This window comes from Heterodontus francisci, chromosome 2 (genome assembly GCF_036365525.1).
Source record: "Heterodontus francisci isolate sHetFra1 chromosome 2, sHetFra1.hap1, whole genome shotgun sequence".
NCBI classification, from domain to species: domain Eukaryota; kingdom Metazoa; phylum Chordata; class Chondrichthyes; order Heterodontiformes; family Heterodontidae; genus Heterodontus; species Heterodontus francisci.
The window spans coordinates 59131041-59156571 of record NC_090372.1 but is presented as its reverse complement, the minus strand read 5'-3'; the positions used below and the strand labels follow the sequence as shown (position 1 = coordinate 59156571).

Below are 25531 nucleotides of genomic sequence, written 5' to 3'. Positions count from 1 at the left end.
GTCTGAGTTTAAATGAGAGCCGTCTGAACTTCAATGGCAGCAAGCTGAGCTTCCACTGCAGCACTGCAGTAAGTTGGGTGGCATCTGCTTGTGCTGCAATGGATGCTGAGAAATCATCCATCAGAGACTTTATCATGGTTACTAGTCATCACAGTGTCCTCTTGGTCACAATACTAAAATGAAAACATGATGATCCATGGTTGGATCTGCAAATGTCCTCATGGAGTTGGCCTCCACTTCCGCGATGGAACATATGGGTTCCGAGCTCTGTGCAAAGCCCTGTGCCAAGTTGGTGCCAGACTCCTCCATGCTCCTTGACATTGACTGCAGGCTTTCTGATAGGTCTGCCAATGCATTAACCATTTCATTGAGTACACCCATCAGCCTTCTTCTGTAAGATGCCCCATCAAAGTCCTCATCTGAGTCCTTTGCAACAGAATTGGTGTGTAACCTTATCTTCCAGTGAGCTGGCACCTGCACTATCATTGTTCTCTGACTGCAGGCCAGTTGTCCCAGGTATCTAAACCACATGTAGATCCCACCTTTAAGCTATTCTCTAAAGTGCAAACAGCGACAGTATCTGAGCTGGCGGCTGTGAGTGTGAGAACGAGTGACAGTGTTTCTTGTTCATCACTGTTTGCCTGCACTTCCATCTCTTGCTGTTCCACCACTGCATGCCCAGGATGCAATTCTTGGATATCCAAAAAGAGAAAGGCACAAGGTTGTGGTGAGAGAGGGCATGGAAAGCAAGTGGCGCATTCTTACTCCATCTATAGCTTGGGGATCAGAAGAGGTTGCGGGACGAGGAGGAAGTAGGATGTGAGAAGAAGGTTTAGGTATAAGCATATTCTCATCTTTGATAGTTTCAGCCCCACTGTTGGCCACATCCTCAGCGATGGCCACCACAATGATGGCAACCACCTACTCCCCCATCGGAGTAGGGATATGCTGTCATGCCTGCTCTCTGCAGATTAGCTCCTGCTGCCTCCAGGTATGTGCTAACTTGTCTTACAAGAGAGAGGGAAGTGTGTCAGTGAGTCTGGTGCAATGTACTTGTGTAATTTGCCTGTCATGGTTGAATAGCAGACATTGGGCAGAATTTAATGCCCCCACCCCCACACCCCCACCGCCAGAGATGGATTTGGAGGTGGGAGGTCCCATAGAATTGTGAAGGGAGGCGAGGGATGGAGGGCCCTTTGCCTTCCCTTCGAACTGGAATTTATTTGGGGGCATTAGGTTGATGACGGCCTTCCCGCCCAGAGGCCAATTGAGGCTCTTAAGTGGCAGATTAGCAGCCACTTAAGGACCTCTTCTGCCGCTGCAGGGGGGACCTCGGCCATGCAAAGAGTAAACAAGGCGACCTTGTGTTAGGAGGTGCGGGGATCCTCCTCCGTGGGCAGTCTGTGGCCCATGGAGAGACCCTGCTGGGAAAAATTCCACCTACGCTAACTCTTCTCCCCTGCACTAAATTCCCACCCTCAGCCCCTGACCCCCCCAGGGCCTGCCAGACTGGACCCGGCAACCCCGCCTCACTCGCCTTGGGTCTGGGCTCCAACGCTGGGCCTGGGGCCAAGGCCTCTTGCAGTACTGGCAGTGTCCACCACTCCCAGTGGCGTTGCTGATGCTACTGAACTGCTGGTCTTCTGATTGGCCGGCAGCTCTTGAAGGCAGGATTCCCATCTGTAAGGGATGGCGATCCTGGCTCTGGGCACTTAAGTGCCTAAGTGCCATTAGTTTGCTCTGGGGGAGCTCTGAAAGGCCAAAGCACGGTTCTCCTCTACTTTTTGGCCCAGAGTTTTGTAGAATGATAATTTTCTTTAATCCAGTGACTGGATCTGAATTTATATTTTTTAAAAGACATTTTAAAAAGACCAGTTAAAAGGATGACTTTGCTAGCAGCTTATGATGGCTACCTAATTTGCAACGCTATATCCTACACTGCAATGCTTGTTAAGAGGGAGACGAAATGTCTGCTCATGCCCCAGCAAGAACCAAGACCCAGGAAGTTTAAAGGAACTACCTGGTCTTCTTAGCAGGAGAGAAATACTGCTAGCTGCTATGTTTGAATGACTGAGTGACACATGCAGATCCAAACGGGGGCTCTCTCTCTCTCTCTCTCTCCATTCCAGCTTGAAAGCTTTCAAATCCTGCTTGTTGACTGACCACATTTGCATACTCCGGCTACAATCAGAAACCCATTGGAGGAAATCATCCATGTCGCTGTCTCCAAGAGAGCCACCGAACCAGTCATCTACCTCTTCAAACAAAAAATCTCAGGACCACCAAATTCAGCTAGAAGCCAGCCAAATCTCTGAACGCCACAAACTCAACCAATCTATCTTTCCCCACTTTGTAACCTCCGGAGTGTGTATGTGAGTTAAAGTTGGCACGTTGTTTATTATTTTTATTATTAGTTCGCTTTAGGTACAATAAAGTTGACCTCTTTCTTTGTGAACTCAAGAAAACCTGTCCGATTGGTTCTTATTATGATCATAGCAAGTAAGTAATCAAACACCTACTGAATTTACCAGTACATCCACTTGAAGAAAGAATTAAACCTGTTGTTGTCAAACAAGGAGAGGGAAAAGAGGAAAGCCCTTCGACCCCTCCTCACTTGACTGTAACACAACCCCTTCACAGGCATGCAGCCACTCAATAGTGCATTTAGTGCTGCCTACCCGCTACGATCATTTAAATTAGCAGTTTGTGTACTGCCTGCATTGCAAGTAATGGGCGTGGGGTAATCCCACATTGCGCTCCTCATGCCCATTTTTGGGCTCTGTTCAATTTCGCAGCCCAGATTTTGATTTTGCATCACCAACACTGATGTAAGTCCTCACACATTTTAATACAGAAGTCATTTGAAACAATTGCTGACATAATGATAGGCAGACAATCTGTACTGTCTTGAACTTCCTCTGCAAATCTATCCATCTCTCCCTCATCACTTTCAAAAACCTTTTCAAAACCTATTTCTTCAGCCTAGCTTTCTATTATCCCCGAATGTTCTTCCAGGCTCAATGTCTGCCTCCTTATACCTCTTTGTGAAGCATGTTGGAATATTTCTTTGCATTAAGAATGTTACTTAGATGTAAATTAATGTTGTTAATTAAGGCATCAGGAGAATGAAACTTCCAAAGGCTTATGCAACTGTTTTGAAATAGGCAAAGCTCGTCACTTGTAACTCAGGCATTCTTTGTACTCAAAGCACAAATCTACAATAGAACATTGATTATCCAACAAGGTAGAGGGGACCCTAGGCAGACAATAGAAGCTGATGGCTAACCAAAGTTCCACTGAAATGAAGACTCTATAAGTCATCTGTTGAGAGCAGTGAGACAGAGGAGCAATATGATCAGCTATTCACGGAAGAATATGACTTTTATATGACTCTTCTTACACTATAATTAAAAGACAAAATACTTGAAACACTCAGCAGGTTGGATAGACTTTGTGGAGAGGGAAATAGAGTTAAAGTTTGGAACCTGAAATGTTAACTCTGTTTCTCTTTCCACAGATTCTGCCAGACCTGCTGAGTATTTCCAGCACTTTCTGGGGGAATTTTATGCTCTCTCCCACATCAGGCTTGGAGGCGAGGAGAGCGTATAATCAGGCGGGATGGTGAGGTGGGGGAAGCCCGCCACCTTCCCTCCATCCAACCAAATTAAGTCCGGGACAGGAAGGCCGCCAATTGACACCCTTAAGTGGGCAATTAATGCCCAATTAAGGGCCTCATCCCACCACCGGCGGAATTAGCCCAGCGGCAGGTAGGCCTGTCGATGCACAGGGAACATGCCAAGCAACCCACACGGGCTGGCTCCAGGTGGGAGGGGTCTCTCGTGAAAAGGCACTCAGTGCCTGAAAGGGGGCATCTGGCATCGGGAATAGGGGCGGGCCCGCTGAATACCACCGCGTGCTCTTGCTGCCGACCTCTTTACACCCCCCTTCCCACGGCCCACCAGCCCACAAAACCCCTCCCGTTGAGACTTACCTGTGGCCTGCTTCCAGGGCCTCGGGTGAGTGCTCTACCAGCAGCAGCCACCGCCTCTGAGGTGGTGCTGCTCATTGAAAGATCTTCCAGCGTCTGATAGGCCAGCAGCTCTCAGCAGGTGGCACTTGCATCACCGGGGTCCTTTATCTGCTGTCCACTTAAATGCTTAATTGGCACTTGATTTGGCGGGCCTTCCCCAAAGGAAGCGACGTGGGGTTCTCGCCGGCACTTTTGCCGGTAGTCGAGACCCAGGTTGCCAAGGCAGAATCCTGGCCTCTATTTTTATTTCAGATTTCCAGCATTCACAGTATTTTGCTTGTGTCTTCTTATACTATGTTTGTTTTCAAATATTTTGCCAACTTAAGAATAGCTTGATAAAATAAATTATTGGAATTCAGCTGTATGTAGACGATTGGAAGGCATCAAAGTCATTAACCTGTTGATTGGCTTGGCAAAATGATAGAATAATAACCAGCCTTTCAGCTGTTTAAACATAGATAACACATCATAACCTGTGGCATATAAGCTAGAGAAGAAATTCTGAGCATGTACAGTGTGGTGGAAAGGCACCTAGAATCAGATTGTTACAGGCCATTAGCTCACCAAGTCTGCTCCAGTGTTTTTCTCCATATGGCCCATTTAATCTAATCTCTTGTTCACTCTTCATACTCTTTAATATTCCAGTTTCCAAAGCTTTAAAAGAATATATGGACTTTGCTTCACCAATGGTTTGTGACAGAAATTTTCACATTGTAACCATCGTTTGTGGGAAGAATTATTTTCTGACATCCCTTTAATTCTTTTGTGATTATCTTAAATTTGTGCCCCTTTGTCACGATCTGACTAACCAGTGTAAACAATCTATTGCTATTTTGCAATATCCGTTCATTTTCTTGATGACTATCAAGTCATACTTTAATCTTCTAAATTCTCAAATAAAAAGCCCAAACATTTCAAGTCTCACTTCATAACTATATCCCTTTATTTCTGCATCATCCCAGGGGATCTACACGGCACTTTTTTCCTTTGCTTTAATATCCTTCCAATAAAAGGTTCTCAAATCTTTACACAAAACTCCAACTGCAACCTAACCAAGGTCTTGTAAAAGTTTAGCATTATCTTCTTCACTTTGTATTGTATTCCTCTGAATACAAAACTAATTATTTCCTTTGCTTTTTATGGCCTTATCTCGGTGTGCTGCCATCTTTAATCCATGTATCTGCACACCCTGGTCCCATTGCTCCTCCACTTCATTTTAAATGCAGCCACTTAAAATATATTTCTTTTCATTATTCTTATTTTCAAACATCACATTATTCTAGATTGAACTACAATATCTATCTTTCTGCCCGTCCTCCTATCTTATGTCCTCCTGCAGTCCTTCACAATCTTCATCACATTTTGCATTACTCTCCATCTTAATGTTACCTTCAAATGTTGATAGTTTCCTTAATTTCAAAGTCCAGATCACACAACTATACATAACAAATCAGAGTGGTTTCTAACATGAAATAAGTGGAACACCAATAACCACATAGGAACAGGAGCAGGCCGTTTAGCTCTTTAAGCCTGCCCCACCATTCAATGGGATCATGGCTGATCTGTGACCTTTGCTCCATATCCTTTTACAGCTTTGGTGAACAAAACTCAATCAATCTCAGATTTAAAATTAACAATTCATCTAGCATCAATTGCAGTTTGCGGAAGAGAGTTCCAAACTTTCCACCACCCTTTGGGTTGGATTTTATGCAGGAGGTGAGGCTCCTGGCACCAGGCTGAAAAGACAGGGGACCCTAGCGTCTGCATTTTTCCTGGTCCTCGGAACAATCCTCCGGTCTTTTGGGGTCAAAGTTTAAGGCTCAACAGTATCGGTGACGCCACCGGGAGCAGTGGCTACTGCTGGTACTTTAGAGGCCTTGGACCCAGGCTCAGCATTGGAACCCCGGACAAGAGATAGATGATTGGGGTCACCAGGGCTGGTCCAGAAGGCCCAGGCAGGAGGGGTAGGGGAGTGGGCATTTGATTCAGGGGGTGGGGGGCTCCCAGAGAGGTTCGAGAGGTTTCTGGGTGGGGGGGGGGGGCCTCCGTGGGCCACAAATTGCCCACAAAGTTGGGCCCTCCCCCCAACAGTTAGACAGGTGATGGAGCTGAAAAGGCATAGCAAAGCTAAGCTTGGAATTATTTTTGTGAACCCTGGAAGGGAGGGAAATGTTCCTCTGTGCCCACAAGAATATCCTGGGCTGCCGTCACCCTAGGACCCTTCCACTCTGCAATCATAAGTTGCACCCATCATAGATACTTTGCTGCTGGCTGGTGCAGCCCAATGTTAGATTAGATTAGAGATACAGCACTGAAACAGGCCCTTCGGCCCACCGAGTCTGTGCCGAACATCAACCACCCATTTATACTAATCCTACACTAATCCCATATTCCCACCAAACATCCCCACCTGTCCCTATATTTCCCTACCACCTACCTATACTAGTAACAATTTATAATGGCCAATTTACCTATCAACCTGCAAGTCTTTTGGCTTGTGGGAGGAAACCGGAGCACCCGGAGAAAACCCACGCAGACACAGGGAGAACTTGCAAACTCCACACAGGCAGTACCCGGAATCGAACCCAGGTCCCTGGAGCTGTGAGGCTGCGGTGCTAACCACTGCGCCACTGTGCTGCCCCGTTGGTAGGCCTTAATTGTGCGAGCTGCATCAGGCCATCCCTTTCAAAATGGCACAGGCCACATTGTCCAGGTTAATGGGTCAGTAAGATCACCAACCCCATTTTGAGACTGTTACTATCCTGTTAATGCTGGGAGCAATGAATGAAAATCTTTCCCTAGATGTCAGATGGTCAAGATAATCATACAGATACTAATGTAAAAAAACAGTTTAGAAAGAAGATTAATTGTCTGAGTAATTTGAGCTCAAAACAGTAGATCATTTTTTACTTTATTAAAGGAATTATATCGAAGGAAAATTAATGCATAGACTGCTTGTTATTTCCAGTTAACACTGTGTTAGTTGTTGTGCCAAGGAGACATTTTACAGATTCTTGAAAATGATGTTCCTGAGAAAGGTGACATTTTCTTTGATTACTTTATTTACTTGGAGAAGTTGCCATGGAAATGGATTCTGACTCTTCAATAGCACCCTTGCCAACTTTGTGTTTTAAATGTCAATAGCTGATCAATATTGAATAAATCAATTAATTTTTAGCAAGGTTTTTCTGTAAATTTATTGACTGCCTGCATGCAAGTGTTTTACTCTGCAGTGGTGTTCACAGTAATATGTTGAACTTGTACAAGAAAACACATATAAAAGGTACCAATTTATGCATCCTTTCTCTGATTGCCAATAATTAAACACGGAGTGATAACCTACAAAACAGTTTGTACAGATGCACACTGCAACAATTTACAAAATTGCCCTTATTTTAATATTGTCTTTGATCTCTCTGCTGAATAGGTTCCTGCAATTATCTCTAATAACAGCTCTTTTTCTCTCCTTTGTGTATCTGTTTTGTTCTTAGGTTTGGATAGATGCAGCCACACAGATATGTTTCTCGCTTGGAGTGGGTTTTGGTGTACTAATAGCATTTGCAAGCTATAACAAATTTAATAACAATTGTTACAGGTAGGCTATGTTGCTAGCTTTGTTTTCTTTGTGTGATGCTTTTGGAGTATTCAAAGGCTTTCTTACAGATTTACTGGCTATTAGTTAAAATCATCTGGGTCACTCTCTTCCAGTTATCTTATCAAGTGCCAAAACTGAAGCATTCTCTGCTAATTTGGGCACTTTTTCTGACTTTTTAAAATCCTTTCATGGGATGTGGGCATCATTGGCAAGGCCAGCAATTGTTGCCTGTGCCTAATTGCCCTTGACAACTGAATGGCTTGCTAGGCCATTTCAGAGGACAGTTAAGAGTCAACCACATTGCTGTGGGTCTGGAGACACATGTAGGTCAGACCAGGTAAGGACATCAGTGAACCAGATGGGTTTTTACAACAATCAATGAGAGCTTCATGGCACTTTTACTGAGACTAGCTTTTGAACTCCAGATTTTAATTAATTAACTGAATTTATTAATTAAACCTAAATTACACCAGCTGTCATGGTCGAATTTAACCCATGTCCCCAGGGCTAAAGCCTGGGCCTTGGGATTACTAGTTTAGCAACATTACCATTTCACCAGCACCTCGCCTATACTTAGAAAGTGGGTGCTACATGGCCCAATTTAACCCCCACAGACTTTGAAGTAACCTTCTGACTGGGAGGGAAATGTTTTTCTGATTACTTCTGCACAGTTAGGGAATTGATCCCTTTTCTAGATCAGGAAATGATGGCAATCTTCAGGTTTCGGGCCCAGCTGCTCGATGGCTCATTGTTTTCTTTGTTGCAAAGTTTTTCTGATACCATTTGGAGATGACATTAGTGCCATTTGAGAAACAATGTAATGTATTTTATTACTGTACTTTGCATTTATAGTTGATGTTCAAGGTATGGGATCATATGACTGGACTTGCAATAATATATTATTTTAATAGTAAATTACAGGAAAATTAACTATCTTGGAAATAGTACATTTATATTTTGAATATACTATATTGTATTCTGCTACTATGTTTTACCATTTGGGTGCCTTATGAAGATAAATTATTTTGGCATGTCCATTTACCTGGGTTATCAAATTGTTATGTTGAATACATTTTGCTCACTGGGTCAACTCAAAATTCACATAAATTTTACCACAATGATCCAATAAGGTCAAATTTCAATGATGTGTCTTCTGATAGATGAAAAAGTTGGTTTTTAGATCATATTTCAGCCAAGCAAAGACAGATATGGAATAATATGGGTCGCAAATCAAAAATAGGAGGACGTCAGAAGCAATTAACTCCATTAGATAAAAACAAATGAGTAGAATTTTCTGTTCCCATCTTTCCCCGAACTGCATGTTTGAATCCCTCCAATCAGGTTTCCGCCCCCTCCACAGTATCAAAACCGCTCTTATCAAAGTCACAAATGACATCCTATGTGACTGTGACAAAGGTAAACTATCCCACCTTGTCCTTCTCAACCTGTCTTCAGCCTTTTACGCAGTTGACTGCACCAACCTCCTCCAGCTTCTCTGCACCGTCGTCCAGCTGGGTAGGACCGCTCCCACATTGTTCCGTTCTTATCTATCTACTTGTAGGCAGAGAATCACCTGCAATGGCTTTCAATCCTGCTACCGCACCATTATCTCTGGTGTATCTAAGGATTTATCCTTGGCTCCCTCCTATTTCTCATCTACATGCTGCCCCTCGGCGACATCATCTCGAAGAACAGCATTAGTTTTCACATGTATGCTGATGACACCCTCATGCATGCCTTCATTACCTCTAGACCTGACTATTCCAGCGCACTCCTGGCTGGTCTCCCACATTCTACTCTCCATAAACTTGAGGTCATCCAAAACTCTGCTGTCCGTGTCTTAACTCGCACCAAGTCTCTCGTTCCCCTATCACACCTGTGCTCGCTGATCTACATTGGCTCCTGGTCAAGTAGTGTCCTGATTTTAAAATTCTCATCTTTGTTTTCAAATCACTCTATGGCCTTGCTCTATCTCTATAATCTCCTCCAGTCCCACAACCCTCCTAGATATCTATGCTCCTCTAATTCTGGCCACTTGTGAATCCCTGATATTAAGCACGTGGTGGCCACGCCTTCAGCTGCCTTGGCTTCAAGCTCTAGAATACTCTTGCTATACTTCTCTGCCTTTCCACCTCACTTTCCTCCTTTAAGACACTCCTTAAAACCTACATTGACCATACCTTTGGTCATCTGACCTAATATCTCCTTTGTGGCACGGTGTCATTTTATTCCATTAAAGGTGCTATATAAATGTACGTCGTTGCTGTTGTTGAATTTCTGTGGTGTTTTCCTGATCTTCTCCCCGGCCCCACCCACCCACCCTCCCGGAACAACCCCATAACTTTGGTAGAAGATCGGCGGAAGCCTTTCCCGAAAGTTGCAACAGCCATTTCTCCACAGCTTCTGCCAATCTCTTAGTAAATGTATGGCAGGAAATCAGCAGAACCCCTCTGGAAATTCTTGTGGAAATAAATAAAAAATATAAAATCAGAATTAAAACGGAGAATGCATAAGTAAGAGTGACCATGTTTTTATCATTTAAAACTTTGACAAGTAGATCGCCCATAATCTGAATCATTGAAAGTTGAATAGGCATTTCTTTCACGGTATCTGTTTTATTTTCACATTTTGCAAAAGATAAGGCTGAAGCATTTGCAACCACCTTCAGCCAGATATGCCGAGTGGATAATGCATGTTGGCTTCCTCCTGAGGTCCCCAACATCACAGATGCCAGTTTTCAGCCAATTCGATTCACTCCATGTGATATCGAGAAACGATTGAAGACACTGGATACAGCAAAGGCTATGGGCCCTGACAACATCCTGGCAGTAGTACTGAAGACTTGTGCTCCGGATCCAGCTGCACCTCCAACGAAGCTGTTCCAGTACAGCTGCAACACTGGCATCTACCTGGCAATGGGGAAAATTGCCCAGGTATGCTCTGTCCACAAAAACCAAGACAAATCCAACCTTACCAATTACTGCCTCAACAGTTTACTCTCAATCATTAGCAAAGTGAAGGAAGGTGTCTTTGACAGTGCTATCAAGCAACACTTACACAGCAATAACCTGCTCACAGACGCTCAGTTTAGGTTCTGCCAGGGCCACTCGGCCCCAGACCTCATTACAATCTTGGTTCAAACATGGACAAAAGCTGAATTCCAGAGGTGAGATGAGAGTGTCTGCTCTTAACACCAAGGCAGCATTTGACTGAGTGTGGCATCAAGGAGCCCCAGCAAAATTGAAGTCAATGGGAATCAGGGGGAAAACTGTCCACTGGTTGGAGTCATACCTAGCACAAAGGAAGATGGTTGTGGTTTTTGGAGACCAATCCTCATAGCCCCAGGACATCGCTGCAGCAGTTCCTCAGGGTAGTATCCTAGGCCCAACCATCTTCAGCTACTTCATCAATGAACTTCCCTTCATAATAAGGTAAGAAGTGGGGATGTTAGCTGATGATTGCACAGTTTTCATTTCCATTCACGACTTCTCAGATACTGAAGCAGTCTGTGTCCATATGCAGAAAGATCTGGGCAACATTCAGGCTTGGGCTGATAAGTGGCAAATTATATTCGTGCCACACAAATAGCTAAATATTCAGTAATAATTCACACAAGTTCCAGGCAATGACCATTTCCAGCAAGAGAGAATCTAACCATCTCCCCTTGAAATTCAACAGCATTACCATTGCTGAATTCCTCCACCATCAACATCCTGGGGCTTACTATTGACCAGAAACTTAACTGAACCAGCCACATAAGTCTTACCTCTTCTTCTTAGGCAGTTCCTCGAGAATGATGATGACTTTCTTCCACTCCAGGGTTGTGGGTCCTTAGGTGACTGAATAGTTCAATTCTGGATCCGCACACTCTGCCACAGGTGGGGCAGGTGGTGTTTGATGAGATGAGTGGGTGGGATGCTTGAATTTCTAAATGCTCCTTCTGCTGTTTGCATTTGTTCGCTGCTGAGGCATGTTGACATTGTTCGAACTGGCTGGCACCTTCGCGAATGCATCGTCTCCATTTTGGGCAGTCTCGGGCAAGAGATTCCCACGAATCAGGGGAAATGTCACATTTTTTCAGGGAGGCTTTAAGGACATCCTTGTAGTGTTTCCTCTGCCCTCCTGGTAGCCTCTTGCTGTGTCGGAGTGCGGAGTAGAAAGCTTGTTTTGGTAGTCTTGTGTGAGGCATGCGGACGATGTGGCCTGCCCAGCGTAACTGACTAGGCATGACCAGTGTCTCGATACTGGAGATGTTGGTCTGAGAAAGGTCACTGATATTGGAGCGCCTGTCCTGCCACTGAATTTGCAGGAACTTGTGGAGGCATCGCTGGTGACATCTCTCCAGGGTTTTGCGATGTCTGCTGTACAGTGTCCATGTTTCCGACACATACAGGAGGGCAGGTAACACTGTGGCACTGTAGACCATAAGCTTAGTGCCTGATTTGAGGTCTTTCTCGTCAAACACTCTTTTTCTCAAATGACCGAAGGCTGCACTGGCACACTGGAGGCGATGCTGAGTTTCATCGTCGATGTCTGCCCTTGCTGAGAGGAGGCTCCCAAGGTAAAATAACATAAATACTGTGGCTACAAGAGCAGGTCAGGGGCTAGGATTCTGCTGTGAGTAATTCACCTCCTGTCTCATCTATACCTGTCCACCATCTACAAGGCACAAGTCAGGAGTGTGATGGAATACTCTGCACTTGCCTGGATGAGTGTGGCTCCAAAAGCACTCAAGAAGCTTGATACCCTTCAGGACAAAGCAGCCCACAGATTGGCACCCCATCCACCACCGTAAACATTCACTGCTTGCACCACCGGCGCACAGTGGCAGCAGTGCGTTCCATCTACGAGATGCACTGCAGCACCTCACCAAAGCTCCTTTGGCAGCACCTTCCAAACTCACAACCTCGACCACCTAGAAGGACAAGGGCAGCAGATGCATGGGAACATCACCACCTGTAAGTTCCCCTCTAAGCGACACGCCATCCTGACTTGGAACTATATCGCTGTTCCTTTAATGTTGCTGGGTCAAAATCCTGGAACTCCCTTCCTAACAGCACTGTGGATATACCTACACCAGATGGACTACAGGGGTTCAAGAAGGCAGCTCACCTAAGGGCAATTAGGGGTGGGAATCCAATTCTGGCCTTGCCAGCAACACTCACATCCCATGAAAAAATTTAAAAAAATCTTCCTGTCATTCTCTTTCCTCTTCTGCTTGCTTGTGCCAATTTTCTATGCGTTTTTCTGTTTTTCTATAATTTTAGGTGCTAAGTGGTGTATTGTGGGTCATGGTAAAGTACTTAAAACATTTGGAATGTTTTTGTAGTTTGTTGATCCATTCTAGTGAACAGCGTCACACCTGTTAGTGTACAATTGATAATATACCCTCGAGCTATGTCTACCCAGAACTGTTCCTCCTCACACTGCTTTGTGTGCATCAGGGCTGTATAACATGTATGGACTATAAGGATCATCTGTACTGTATTGCCATTCCTTTTTTGTGTTATGTAGAATTCCATGGAAATATGAGCAATCTGCATTCATTGTAGAATCTGTATCACCTTGCTGCATTCATATTATGTACCTCAAGGTTACGTCCTTTCAGTCGACAGTCGAGCTCCAATTTAAACACTTGGAATGTTTTTGTAGTTTGTTGATCCATGCTAGTGAACAGCGTCACACCTGTTAGTGTACAATTGATAATATAACCTCGAGCTATGTCTACCCAGAACTGTTCCACCTCACACTGCCTTGTGTGTATTAATGTTGTTGGCACCAGCTGGACCTCATCGTCACAAGGCGAGCCTCTATAAAGTGTCCAAATCACACGCAGCTTCCACATTGCAGCCTGCGACACCGACCACTCCCTGGTGTGCAGCAAAGTTAGACTCAAACCAAAGAAGCTACATCACTCCAAGCAGAATGGCCGCCTGCGCATCAGCACGGACAGAATTTCTTATCCACAGCTGTTACGTTTCTAAATTCACTTGAAAAAGCCCTTCAAAACACCCCTGCAGGGGATGCAGATACGAAGTAGGCCCACATCAGAGATGCCATCTATGACTCAGCAAAGAAGACCTTTGGCAAACGTGAGAAGCAGAATGCAGACTGGTTTCAATCTCACTTTGAAGAGCTGGAATCTATCATAGTCGCTAAGCAGACTGCACTGTTGAACTACAAGAAAGCCCCCAGCGAGTTAACATCCATAGCACTTAAAGTAGCCAGAAGCGCTGCAAAAAGAACAGCCAGACGTTGTGCAAATGACTACCGGCAACACCTATGCAGTCATATTCAGCTGGCCTGTGACACCGGAAACATCAGAGGAATGTATGATGGTATTAAGAGCGCTTTTGGGCCAACCATCAAGAAGATCGCCCCCCTCAAGTCTAAATCAGGGGAAACGATCACTGACCAATGCAAACAAATGGACCGCTGGGTGGAGCACTACCTAGAACTGTACTCCAAGGAAAATGTTGGCACTGATACCGCCCTCAATGCAGCCCAGTCTCTGCCAGTCATGGATGAGCTGGACGAACAGCCCACAAAATCAGAACTCAGTGATGCCATTGATTCTCCAGCCAGTGGAAAAGCCCCTGGAAAGAACGGCATTACCCCTGAAATAATCAAGAGTGCCGAGCCTGCTATACTCTCAGCACTCCATGAACTGCTTTGCCTGTGCTGGGATGAGGGAGCAGTACCACAGGACATGCGCGATGCCAATATCATCACCCTCTATAGAACAAGGGTGACTGCGGTGATTGCAACAACTACCGTGGAATCTCCCTGCTCAGCATAGTAGGGAAAGTCTTCACTCGAGTCCTTTTAGACAGATTCCAAAAGCTGGCTGAGCGTGTCTACCCTGAGGCACAGTGTGGCTTTCGAGCAGACAGACCCACCATTGACATGCTAGTCTCCCTTTGCCAGCTACAGGAGAAATGCTGCGAACAACAGATGCCCCTCTACGTTGCTTTCATAGATCTCACCAAAGCCTTTGACCTCATCAGCAGACGTGGTCTCTTCAGACTACTAGCAAAGATCGGATGTCTACCAAAGCGACTAAGTATCATCACCTCATTCCATGACAATATGAAAGGCACAATTCAGCATAGCGGCACCTCATCAGACCCCTTTCCTATCCTGAGTGGCATGAAACAGGGCTGTGTTCTTGCACCTACACTGTTTGGGATCTTCTTCTCACTGCTGCTCTCACATGCGTTCAAGTCTTCAGAAGAAGGAATTTTCCTCCACACGAGATCAGATGGCAGGTTGTTCAACCTTGCCCGTCTAAGAGCGAAGACCAAAGTATGGAAAGTCCTCATCAGGGAACTCCTCTTTGCTGAAGATGCTGCATTAACATCCCACACAGATGAGTGTCTGCAGAGACTCTTTGACAGGATTGCGGCTGCCTGCAACGAATTTGGCCTAACCATCAGCCTCAAGAAAGCGAACATCATGGGACAGGACATCAGAAATGCTCCATCCATCAATATCGGTGACCACGCTCTGGAAGTGGTTCAAGAGTTCACCTACCGAGGCTCAACTATCACCAGTAACCTGTCTCTTGAAGCAGAAATCAACAAGCGCATGGGAAAGGCGTCTGCTGCTATGTCCGGACTGGCCAAGAGGGTGTGGGAAAATGGCGCACTGACACGGAACACAAAAGTCCGAGTGTTTCAAGCCTGTGTTCTCAGTACCTTGCTCTCCTCCATCTACGGCAGCGAGGCCTGGACAACGTATGTCAGTCAAGAGTGACGTCTCAACTCATTCCATCTTCGCTGCCTCTGAAGAATCCTTGGCATCAGGTGGCAGGACCGTATCTCCAATGCAGAAGTCCTTGAGGCGGCCAACATCCCCAGCATATACACCCTACTGAGCCAACGGCGCTTGAGATGGCTTGGCCATGTGAGCCACATGGAAGATGGCAGGATCCCCAAGGACGCATTGTACAGCGAACTTGTCACTGGTATCAGACCCACCAGCCATCCATATCTCCGCTTTAAAGACATCTGCAAACGCGACATGAAGTCTTGTGACATTGACCACAAGTTGTGGGAGTCAGTTGCCAGTGATCGCCAGAGCTGGCGGACAGCCATAAAGGCGGGGCTAAAGATGGCGAGTCGAAGAGACTTAGCAGCTGGCAGGAAAAAAGACAGAAGTGCAAGGAGAGAGCCAACTGTGCAACAGCCCTGACAACCAATTTTATCTGCAGTGCCTATGGAAGAATCTGTCACTCTTGAATTGGCCTTTATAGCCACTCCAGGTGCTGCTCCACAAATCACTGACCACCTCTAGGCACTTACCCATTGTCTCTTGAGACAAGGAGGCCAAATAAGAAGAAGACCTCAAGGTTATGTCCTTTCAGTTGACAGTCGAGCTCCAATTTATCATCATTACTTTATTTTCACTCTATACCATGATCTATCTATCTCTTGCTTGCTGCCTGTACCCACTGTATGTTTGCCATCGTATAGTACTATCATTGTTTGCTTTTCCTGTTTCCCAATGAATGCTGTTGTGTCCTTGCGTTCACATCTCTGCTGTCTCCTCCAACTGGGCTAAGTCACATCTTTGCCTTTTTGATGGCTCGCTACCATGCTCTTCTTACCTGTTCAGGTTGTTCATCTATCTACAGTATCTGAAAGTTTGAAAAACAGCTTTTTTTCCACCACAGAGTTAGAAAATAGGCATTTGGTTTAAAAAAGACAAAGTGCAATTCCAACAGGATAAGCACTTTACAAGAGGAAAGTGCCAGTTGCTGTTAGCAGTGGAAGAGGACAAAGGCGTGTTTTGGAGAAATTGGCTGGGTGGGAGGAGTAAATGGGTGGAAGTCAGATGAGTGTGACCTGAAGTTTTACCAATTTTAGACCAGTGGAGAGTGAAAGTTGACTGGTGGCCAGAAGCCCAGTGGCTGAAGTCACAGATTGTGCCATCAAGAGAAAAAAGAGAGCAGTTTAGGGAGGTTCGCAGCCCTAAGTTAGGCATCTCTTACCCAAGGAATTGGTGATAGATGTCTTGAGGATTGGAGGCAAGTAGACTAGGCAGCTGAAAATCTTTGTTGGAGGACTGGAATGTGGAATCAGCAGGACACAAGGGGAGAAGGTTGAGCAGTTGGCCTGAGGCTGAGTGCCTGAGGGAAGAGGTAGGGAGGATGGTGAGGGAGAGAAAAATGCTAAGGGGTAAAGAAGAAAGGGAGGGGAGCTGGGGGAGCAGAGAGAAGAGAGGAAGTGTTTGGATACAAAATATCGCTGAGTAATTGGGCTAAATTGCTGCAGGATCATTATTCAGCAGTTGATCAGAAAAGTTAGGTGAGAGTGGAGGTCACAAATTATTTTAGATGGCAGGTTGGACAGCTGGGCCAGGAACTAATTAATAAGCACTTTATTCACCTTTACCAATGTGCTCCAACAATTGCATTAGTGCAACGTCGTGCACTGCCAGATATTTGCAATTATTGTGAAAGCTAACATAAGTAGATTAATGGCAATTGCGTAATGGGTGTATGCACACCGGACGTGTGATGATACAACAATCATGGACGAACTCTGAAGAGTTATGAAAAACAAACTTTGTCTTTAAAAAATGAACCTTTATTTTTAAAAGTGAACAATGGTCCAAATTAGCCACTGAAGAAAAGGGGATTGGCCTTCTGTGTATTCAAATAGTCTTACAAAAACAAAGGACAAATCTTCAAAGACAAAAGATGTTAATGGAGCCCAACTTACACCTATCCTAAACCAATCCAGAGTGAAATGTCTTCTTCTGAAACAAAGGAGGTGTGAAGTAGCCACATCTTGGGCCATTGTGCAATCACCATGGGATAGATATGAGAATGTCCCCTACCAGAAGGTGAGAGGTGACACAGTTTTTACCTTAACAAAATACAGCCAGAGAGAGAGAGACTAACACAGAAGGTGAAGTTACTTGTAACAGCTTGAGTCTCAGCCAGGCCAGGAAGCACAGTGCCCTGCTGAAAAAAATCCAACATATACAGTACACAGCAGTGAAAGCTAGAAGTAACCCACCAGAACCTCACTAGAACCTTCAATCAAGGGAGAAAGCTACAATCATCTCAGGCCTATATTCATCTAGAACTTGATTTTCAAGAGAATTCAACAGGTTTATCAAAACCTTTCCCCCACTAAAAACCACCTTTCTCCTTCCCTTCTTTATCTGTTTTTCTTGTGTGTGCGTGTGTGTGTGTGCATGCACGCACATGTGCATAAGCGAATGTGAGAGTGGATGCGGTTGCGCCAATTTCGGGATAAGAGAACAGTGGTAGAATCGGGCAGAGTCAGCATGGATTTACGAAAGGGAAATCATGCTTGACAACTCTACTAGAATTCTTCGAGGATATAACTAGTAGAGTTGATGAGGGGGAGCCAGTGGCTGTGGTTTATTTGGACTTTCAGAAGGCTTTCGACAAAGTCCCACATAAGAGATTAACATGTAAAATTAAAGCACGTGGGATTGGGGGTAGTGTATTGCGATGGATAGAAAATTGGTTGGCAGACGGAAGCAAAGAGTAGGGATAAATGGGTCTTTTTCCGAATGGCAGGCAGTGACTAGTGGGGTATCGCAGGGATCGGTGATTGGACCCCAGCTATTCACAATATACATTAATGATTTAGATGAGGGAACTAAATGTAATATCTCCAGATTTGCAGATGACACAAAACTGGGTGGGAGGGTGAGTTGTGAGGAGGATGCAGAGAGGCTTCAGGGTGATTTGGACATGTTGAGTGAGTGGGCAAATGCATGGCAGATGCAGTATAATGTGGATAAATGTGAGGTTATCCACTTTGGTATCTGAATGGCTACAAACTGAGAGATGGGAATATGCAGCGAAACCTGGGTGTTCTCATACACCAGTCGCTGAAGGTAAGCATGCAGGTGCAACAAGCGGTAAAAAAGGCAAATGGTTGGCCTTCATAGCGAGAAGATTCGAGTACAGGAGCAGGGATGTCTTGCTGCAATTAAGCAGGGCCTTGGTGAGGCCACACCTGGAATATTGTATGCAGTTTTGGTCTCCTTATCTGAGGAAGGATGTTCTTGTTATAGAGGGAGTACAGCGAAGGTTTACCAGACTGATTCCTGGGATGGTGGGACTGACGTATGAGGAGAGATTGAGTTGGTTAGGATTATATTCGCTGGTGTTCAGAAGAGTGAGGAGGGGGTCTCATAGAAACCTATAAAATTCTAACAGGACTTGACAGGGTAGATGCAGGAAGGATGTTCCCGATGGTGGGGGAGTCCAGAACCAGGGGTCATAGTCTAAGGATACGGGGTAAACCTTTCAGGACTGAGATGAGGAGAAATTTCTTCACCCAGAGAGTGGTGAGCCTGTGGAATTCGCTACCACAGGAAGCAGTTGAGGCCAAAACATTGTATGTTTTCAAGAAGGAGTTAGATATAGCTCTTGGGTCTAAAGGGATCAAAGGAAATGGGGCGAAAGCAGGAACAGGTTACTGAGTTGGATGATCCGCCATGATCATAATGAATGGCGGAGCAGGCTCGAAGGGCCAAATGGCCTAATCCTGCTGCTATTTTCTATGTTTCTATGTCTATGTTTCTATGTCACACCACGTGGCCATAACACAAGTCATGTAACATTTGGGGGAGCCAAACTTCCATTAATGAGTCACATTGTGTTATGCTCATAGCACCACCTATTGCAGCCACACACCATTTTTGGGCATTTTTAAGCATACATGTTAATAGTGTCAAATATCAAGATACTAAAGCTATTGTTATTTTTGATATCGCAATACTGTTACCGTAATAATATATTGTTATATTCAAGACAGAGTGGTACCTGCAAATGTGATGCAGAGTCAGTAGATTCAAGTTATGCCATTGGCAGCACACTGCACATGACAAAGAAACATTGTGCATTCATGGTCCCACAAACACAGACTTCCACACACCGACCAATTCAATTGTTAATGTCTAGGAAAGTTTACTCTGTATCCCAGATTTCACTGTCCTGTTTAGAAATGGGACCCACACCAAAAAAGAGAATAATTTGCTCCAAGGTGCGCAGTTATAACAATCAACATTGTGATGCCATAGATGTTGCAATTAAAAATGATTTTGGTGAATCTTTCTATGAATTGAAGCAGGAAAACATTCCATTTTTCAGTGAAAATGGAGAATATTTCCACTTCAGAAACTCAATGTCAACATTAAGTACATAAGAACATACGAAATAGGAGCAGGAGTAGGCCATTCAGCCCCTGGTTTGTGGCCTTAACTCTGTTTTCCTGCCTACCCTCCATAACCCTTGACTCCGTTGCAGATCAAAAATCTGTCTAACTCAGCCTTGAATATATTCAATGACCCAGACTCCATTGCTCGCTGGGGAAGAGAATTCCAAACCCCAGCAACCCTCTGAGAGAAGAAATTCCTCTTCATCTCTGTCTTAAATGGGAGACCCCTTAATTTGAAACTGTGCCCCCTACCTCCCACAAAGGGAAACATCCTCTCAGCATCTACCCTGTCAAGCCCCCTCAGAATCTTATACGTTTCAATCTTCTAAACTCCAAGTAGTATAGGCCCAACCTGCTCAACCTTTCCTCATAAGACAAACCCCCCCATCCCAGGAATCAGCCTGGTGAACGATCTTGGAATTGTTTCCAAAGCAAGTATAAGCCTCCTTAATTAAGGTGGCCAAAACCCTACACAATACTCGAGGTGTGGACTCACCAATGCCCTGTACAGTTGTAGCAAGACTTCCCTGCTTTTATATGCCAACCCCCTTGCAATAAAGACCAACATTCCATTTGACTTCCAAATTGCTTGCTGTACCTGCATGCTGACCTTTTGTGATTCATGGACAAGGACTCCCAGGTCCCTCTGTACCACAGCAATCTGCAATCTCTCTCTGTTTAAATAATATTCTGCTTTTCTATTCTTCCTACCAAAGTGGACAACCTCACATTTTCCTATATATAAAAGCAAAATACTGCGGATGCTGGAAATCTGAAATAAAAACAAGAAATGCTGGAACCACTCAGCAGGTCTGGCAGCATCTGTGGAAAGAGAAGCAGAGTTAACGTTTCGCGTCAGTGACCCTTCATCGGAACCACAATTTTCCTACATGTAGTCCATATGCCAAATTTTTGTCCACTCGCTTAATCTACCTGTATCCTTATGTAGACTCTTTGTATCCTCCTCACAACTTGCTTTCCTAGCTAGCTTTGTATCGTCCACAAATTTGGCTACAATACACTCGGGCCCTTTATCCAAGTCATCAATATAGATCATAAATAGCTGAGGCTGCAGCATTGAAAATCTGAAAATGATCCATTTATCCTGACTTTGTTTCCTGTTAGTTAGCCAGTCCTCTATCCATGCTAATATATTAACCCCAACACCATCTTGTGTAGTGACCCATTTATGCCTACTCTCTGTTTCCTGTTAACTAACCAATCTTCGATCCATGCCAAAATGTTATGCCCTACAATCATGAGTTTTTATTTTCCACAATAACCTTTGATGTGGCATCTTATCAAAAGCCTTCTGGAAATCCAAGTACAGTACATCCACCGGTTTCCCTTTATCCACAGCACATGTTACTTCTTCAAATAACTCCAATAAATTGGTTAAACATGATTTCCCTTTCATAAAACCATCAGACTCTGCCTGATTACCTTGAATTTTTCTAAATGCCCTGCTTTAAGGTTTTTATTAATAGCTTCTAACATTTTCCATATGACAGACATTAAGCTAACTGGCCTGTAGTTTCCTGCTTTCTGTCTCCCTCCCTTTTTTGAATAAAGGAGTTACATTCACTATTTTCCAATCTAATGGAACCTTCCCCAAATCTAGGGAATTTTGGAAAATCTAAACCAATGCATCAACTATCTCACTAGCCACTTCTTTTAAGACCCTAGGATGAAGTCCATCAGAACCCGGGGACTTGTCAACCCGCAGCTCCAATACTTTACTCAGTACCACTTCCCTGGTGATCATAATTTTCTGAGCTCCTCCCTCCTTTCCATTTCCTGATTTACAGCTATTTCTGGGATGTCACTTGTATCCTCTATGGCGAAGACCGATGCAAAATACCTGTTCAATCATCTGCCATCTCCTTAGTTTCCCTTATTAATTCCCCAGGCTTATTTTCTATAGGACCAATGCTCACATTTTAACTTTTCTTTTTTAAACATCGATAGAAACTCTTACTATCTATCTTTATATTTCTCACCAGGTTACTCTCTAATTTTCCCTCCTTATTAATCTTTTAGTCGTTCTTTGCTGCTTTTTATATTCTGTCCAGTCTTCTGACCTGCCGCCCATCTTTGCGCAATTGCATGCTTTTTCTTTAAGTTTGGTACTATCTTTAAGTTTTCTTAGTTAACCACGGATGGTGGGTCCTCCCTTTAGAATTTTTCTTTCTCACTGGAATGTATCTATTCTATGTATTCTGAAATATCCCCTTAAATGTCTGCCACTGCATCCTTGTAGACCTATCCCTTAACCTATTTTGCCAGTTCACTTTTGCTAGCTCTGCTTTCATGCCCTCATAATTGCCCTTATTTAAGTTTAAAATGCTAGCCTTGGACCCCCTCTTCTCACTCAAATTGAATGTAAAATTCAATCATATTATGATTGTTGCTGCCTCGGGCACCTTCACAATGAGATCATTAATTAATCCTATCTCGTTGCACACTACCAGGTCTAGTATAGCCTGCTCCCTGGTTGGCTCCAGAATGTGTTGTTCTAAAAAACTATCCCGAAAACATTCAATGAACTCTTCATCTAGACTACCTTTGCTCATCTGATTTTTTGAATCTATTTGTCGATTAAAATCCCCCATGATTATCGCCCTACCTTTCTGACAAGCACCCATTATTTTTTCCTTTATACCCCATCTTACCATGTGGTTACTGTTAGGGGACCTGTACACCACAACCACAAGTGATTTCTTGCCTTTATCATTTCTCATCTCGACCCAAACCGCTTCTACATCCTGGTTTCCTGAACTTAGGTCATCCCTCTCTATTGTGCTAATAGCATCATTAATTAACAGAGCTACTCCTCCACCTTTTCCTAGTTTCCTGTCTTTCCTAAATGTCATGTACTCTTCAATATTCAGGTCCCAATCTATATCATCCTGCAGCCATGCCTCTGTAATGGCTATCAGATCGTACTTATTTATTTCTGTTTGTGCTATCAGTTCATCTGTTTTGTTTCAAATGCTACGTGCATTCAGATACAGAGCCTTTAGTTTTGTCTTTTTATTATTTTTGTAACCTCTAGCCTTGTCTGCTGATTTACTTTTAGATTTGTAATCACTGTCCCTTCCTGTCACGGTCTGTTTATCTTTTCCCATATTAATACCTTTCTCTCTTGCCTTGTCTCTACTCTTTGATTTATCACATCTTCCCAAATTTGATCCCTTGCCTCCACTATTTATTTTAAGACCTCTCTACTTCCCTGGCTATGCAATTTACTAGAACAATGGTCCCAGCACAGTTCAGATGTAAACCGTCCCAATGGTACAGCCCCTACTTTTCCCAGTGCCCCACAAACTGGAACCCACTTGTACTACACCAGTCTTTGAGCCACGCATTCATTTCTCTAATCTTATTTGCCCTACTCCAACCTGCACATCGTTCAGGTAATAATCCAGAGATTATTACCTTTGAAGCTCTGCATCTTAATTTAGTGCCCAGCTCCTCATACTGACTATGCAGAACCTCTTTTCTTGTCCTGCCTATGTCGTTCTTACCTACATGGACCACACGACTGGATCCTCCCCCTCCCACCGTAAGTTCCTTTCCAGCCCTGAGCAGATGTCTCAAACCGTGGCATTGGGCAGGCATCACAGCTTTCTGGACACCCACTCTTTGCTGCAGAGAACAGTGTTTATCCCCCTCACTATACTGTGCCCTACAACACTACTTTCCTTTTTGCTCCCCTCACTTGAACAACCTCCTGTACCATGGTGCCATGATCAGTCTGCTCATCCACACTACAGCCCTCACTCTAGAAGCTGCAAGAACCTTGAACTTGTTGCTCAATTGCAAGAGCTGAGTCTCCTCCACTCCCACCTTCTCAATCCCCTTACCTGTCACATTCCTGTCTCTGGCGACTGACCACAACAGATGACCCTATCTTGTGGGGTGTGACAGTCTTCTGGAAAAAAGTGTCCAGGTAACTTTCCCTCTCCCTGATGCATCACAGTGTCTACAGCTCAGCCTCCAGCTCAATTACTCTGAGCCGAAGCTCCTCAAGCCACAGACACTAACTGAAGACGTGGTTGCCATGAATTGCCATGGCATCCAGGAGCTCCTACATACTGCAGTCATGACACATCACCTGTCCTACCATCTTTACTGTGTTAACTTAATTGCATTTATTTATTATTAATTTATAGCTGCCCTCCTTACCAAACTCCCTCACTTACCAAAATCCCTTTTTCACACTTTGTGCCCTCCCTGATGCATCGCAGTGTCCATAGGCTGGACTCCAGCTCATCAACTCTGAGCTGAAGTTCCTCAAGCTGCAGGCAATTTTGCAGGATTGTGTAAAGCTCCTTCCAATTTGCTCTAACAACAAGTGAAGAAATACTCTGGTCCCTATGTGCATCAGAAATGTGGCCATCAAGATGCCCACTGTTTAGCTTATGTAATGAAATCATAAACTTGTTGTTTTTGCATTTAACTAGAAAAACTAACCAGAAGAAATCTTCATGAACACATTTGCAATATTGTTATACATGGCAGTCAAAATGCTTCTCTCCAGACTATGCCTTAACCTCAACTTCAGAAGAACTCCCCTTCTGTGTTTATTTACACAAGAACATTACCTATATTTTAGAATTTTAGAAAATCCGCAAGCAGGACCCTGAGCTTCCGGTTGCTTGCCATTTCAACACTCCCCCCTGCTCTCATGCTCACATCTCTGTCCTGGGATTGCTGCAGTGTTCCAGTGAATATCAACGCAAGCTCGAGGAACAGCATCTCATCTACCGATTAGGCACACTACAGCCTGCCGGACTGAACATTTAGTTCAATAATTTCAGAGCATGACAGTCCCCCATTTTACTTTCATTTTTAGTTATTTTTTCTTTTTTACATTTTTTACAATTTTTTTTTGCATTTATTTCATTTCATCGCAGTTTGTTCAGTTTGCTTACCCACTGGTTTTTTTTCAGGTTTGCACTTGCTGCTGTTCAATATTCAGTCCGTTAACACCTAATCTGTACTAATGCTTTGTCTTTCAACACACCATTAACATATTGTTTGCCTTTGCTCCATGACCTTTTGGTCAGCTATGTGGCCTTGTCCAATCTACACCTTCTCCTTTGTTATCTCTTGCCCCACCCCACCTCACTTGCTTATAACCTGTGACTTTTCTAATATTTGTCAGTTCCGAAGAAGGGTCACTGACCCAAAACGTTAACTCTGCTTCTCTTTTCACAGATGCTGCCAAACCTGCTGAGTGGTTCCAGCATTTCTTGTTTTTATTTTAGAATTTATTAATTGGCTGTGAAGAACTTTGGAATATCCTGGGTATATGAAAGGGTTGTGTAAATGAAAGTTGCTGTTCTTCAGCTGTGCAGCAACTTTTCTATTCTTCAGCAGCCATCTTTCTCAGCTCTCTGTATAAAGTTGCCATCAGGTGCAGGCAAGACCTCAGAACTCTGTGCCCAGTAATAGGAGGTGCTGCTTGACGTGAATCAGTGCAGTGGCTGTGGCCACTTCATTGATGGCTCAAATGTATCAAAACTAAATTTTATACATTAACATAGCATAGTTATTTGATTTTGGATCAGGATTTTTATGAACATACATGTGAACATACAAATTAGGAGCAGAAGTAGCCCATTCGGCTCCTCTATCCCACTCTATCATTCAATAAGATGACTATTGATCTGTGTGTCTCGAATTCCACAC

General features: G+C 44.1%; 1 protein-coding gene across 1 annotated transcript in view; it reads left to right on the top strand.

Annotated features, from left to right (window-relative positions):
* Positions 1 to 25531, top strand: part of slc6a3 (solute carrier family 6 member 3) — a 128957-nt gene that overhangs the window by 40553 nt on the left and 62873 nt on the right. Inside the window, exon 6 of the mRNA XM_068050467.1 lies at positions 7522 to 7625. Coding sequence (XP_067906568.1) covers positions 7522 to 7625 — 104 coding nt within the window. The remainder of the gene's footprint in view (positions 1 to 7521; positions 7626 to 25531) is intronic.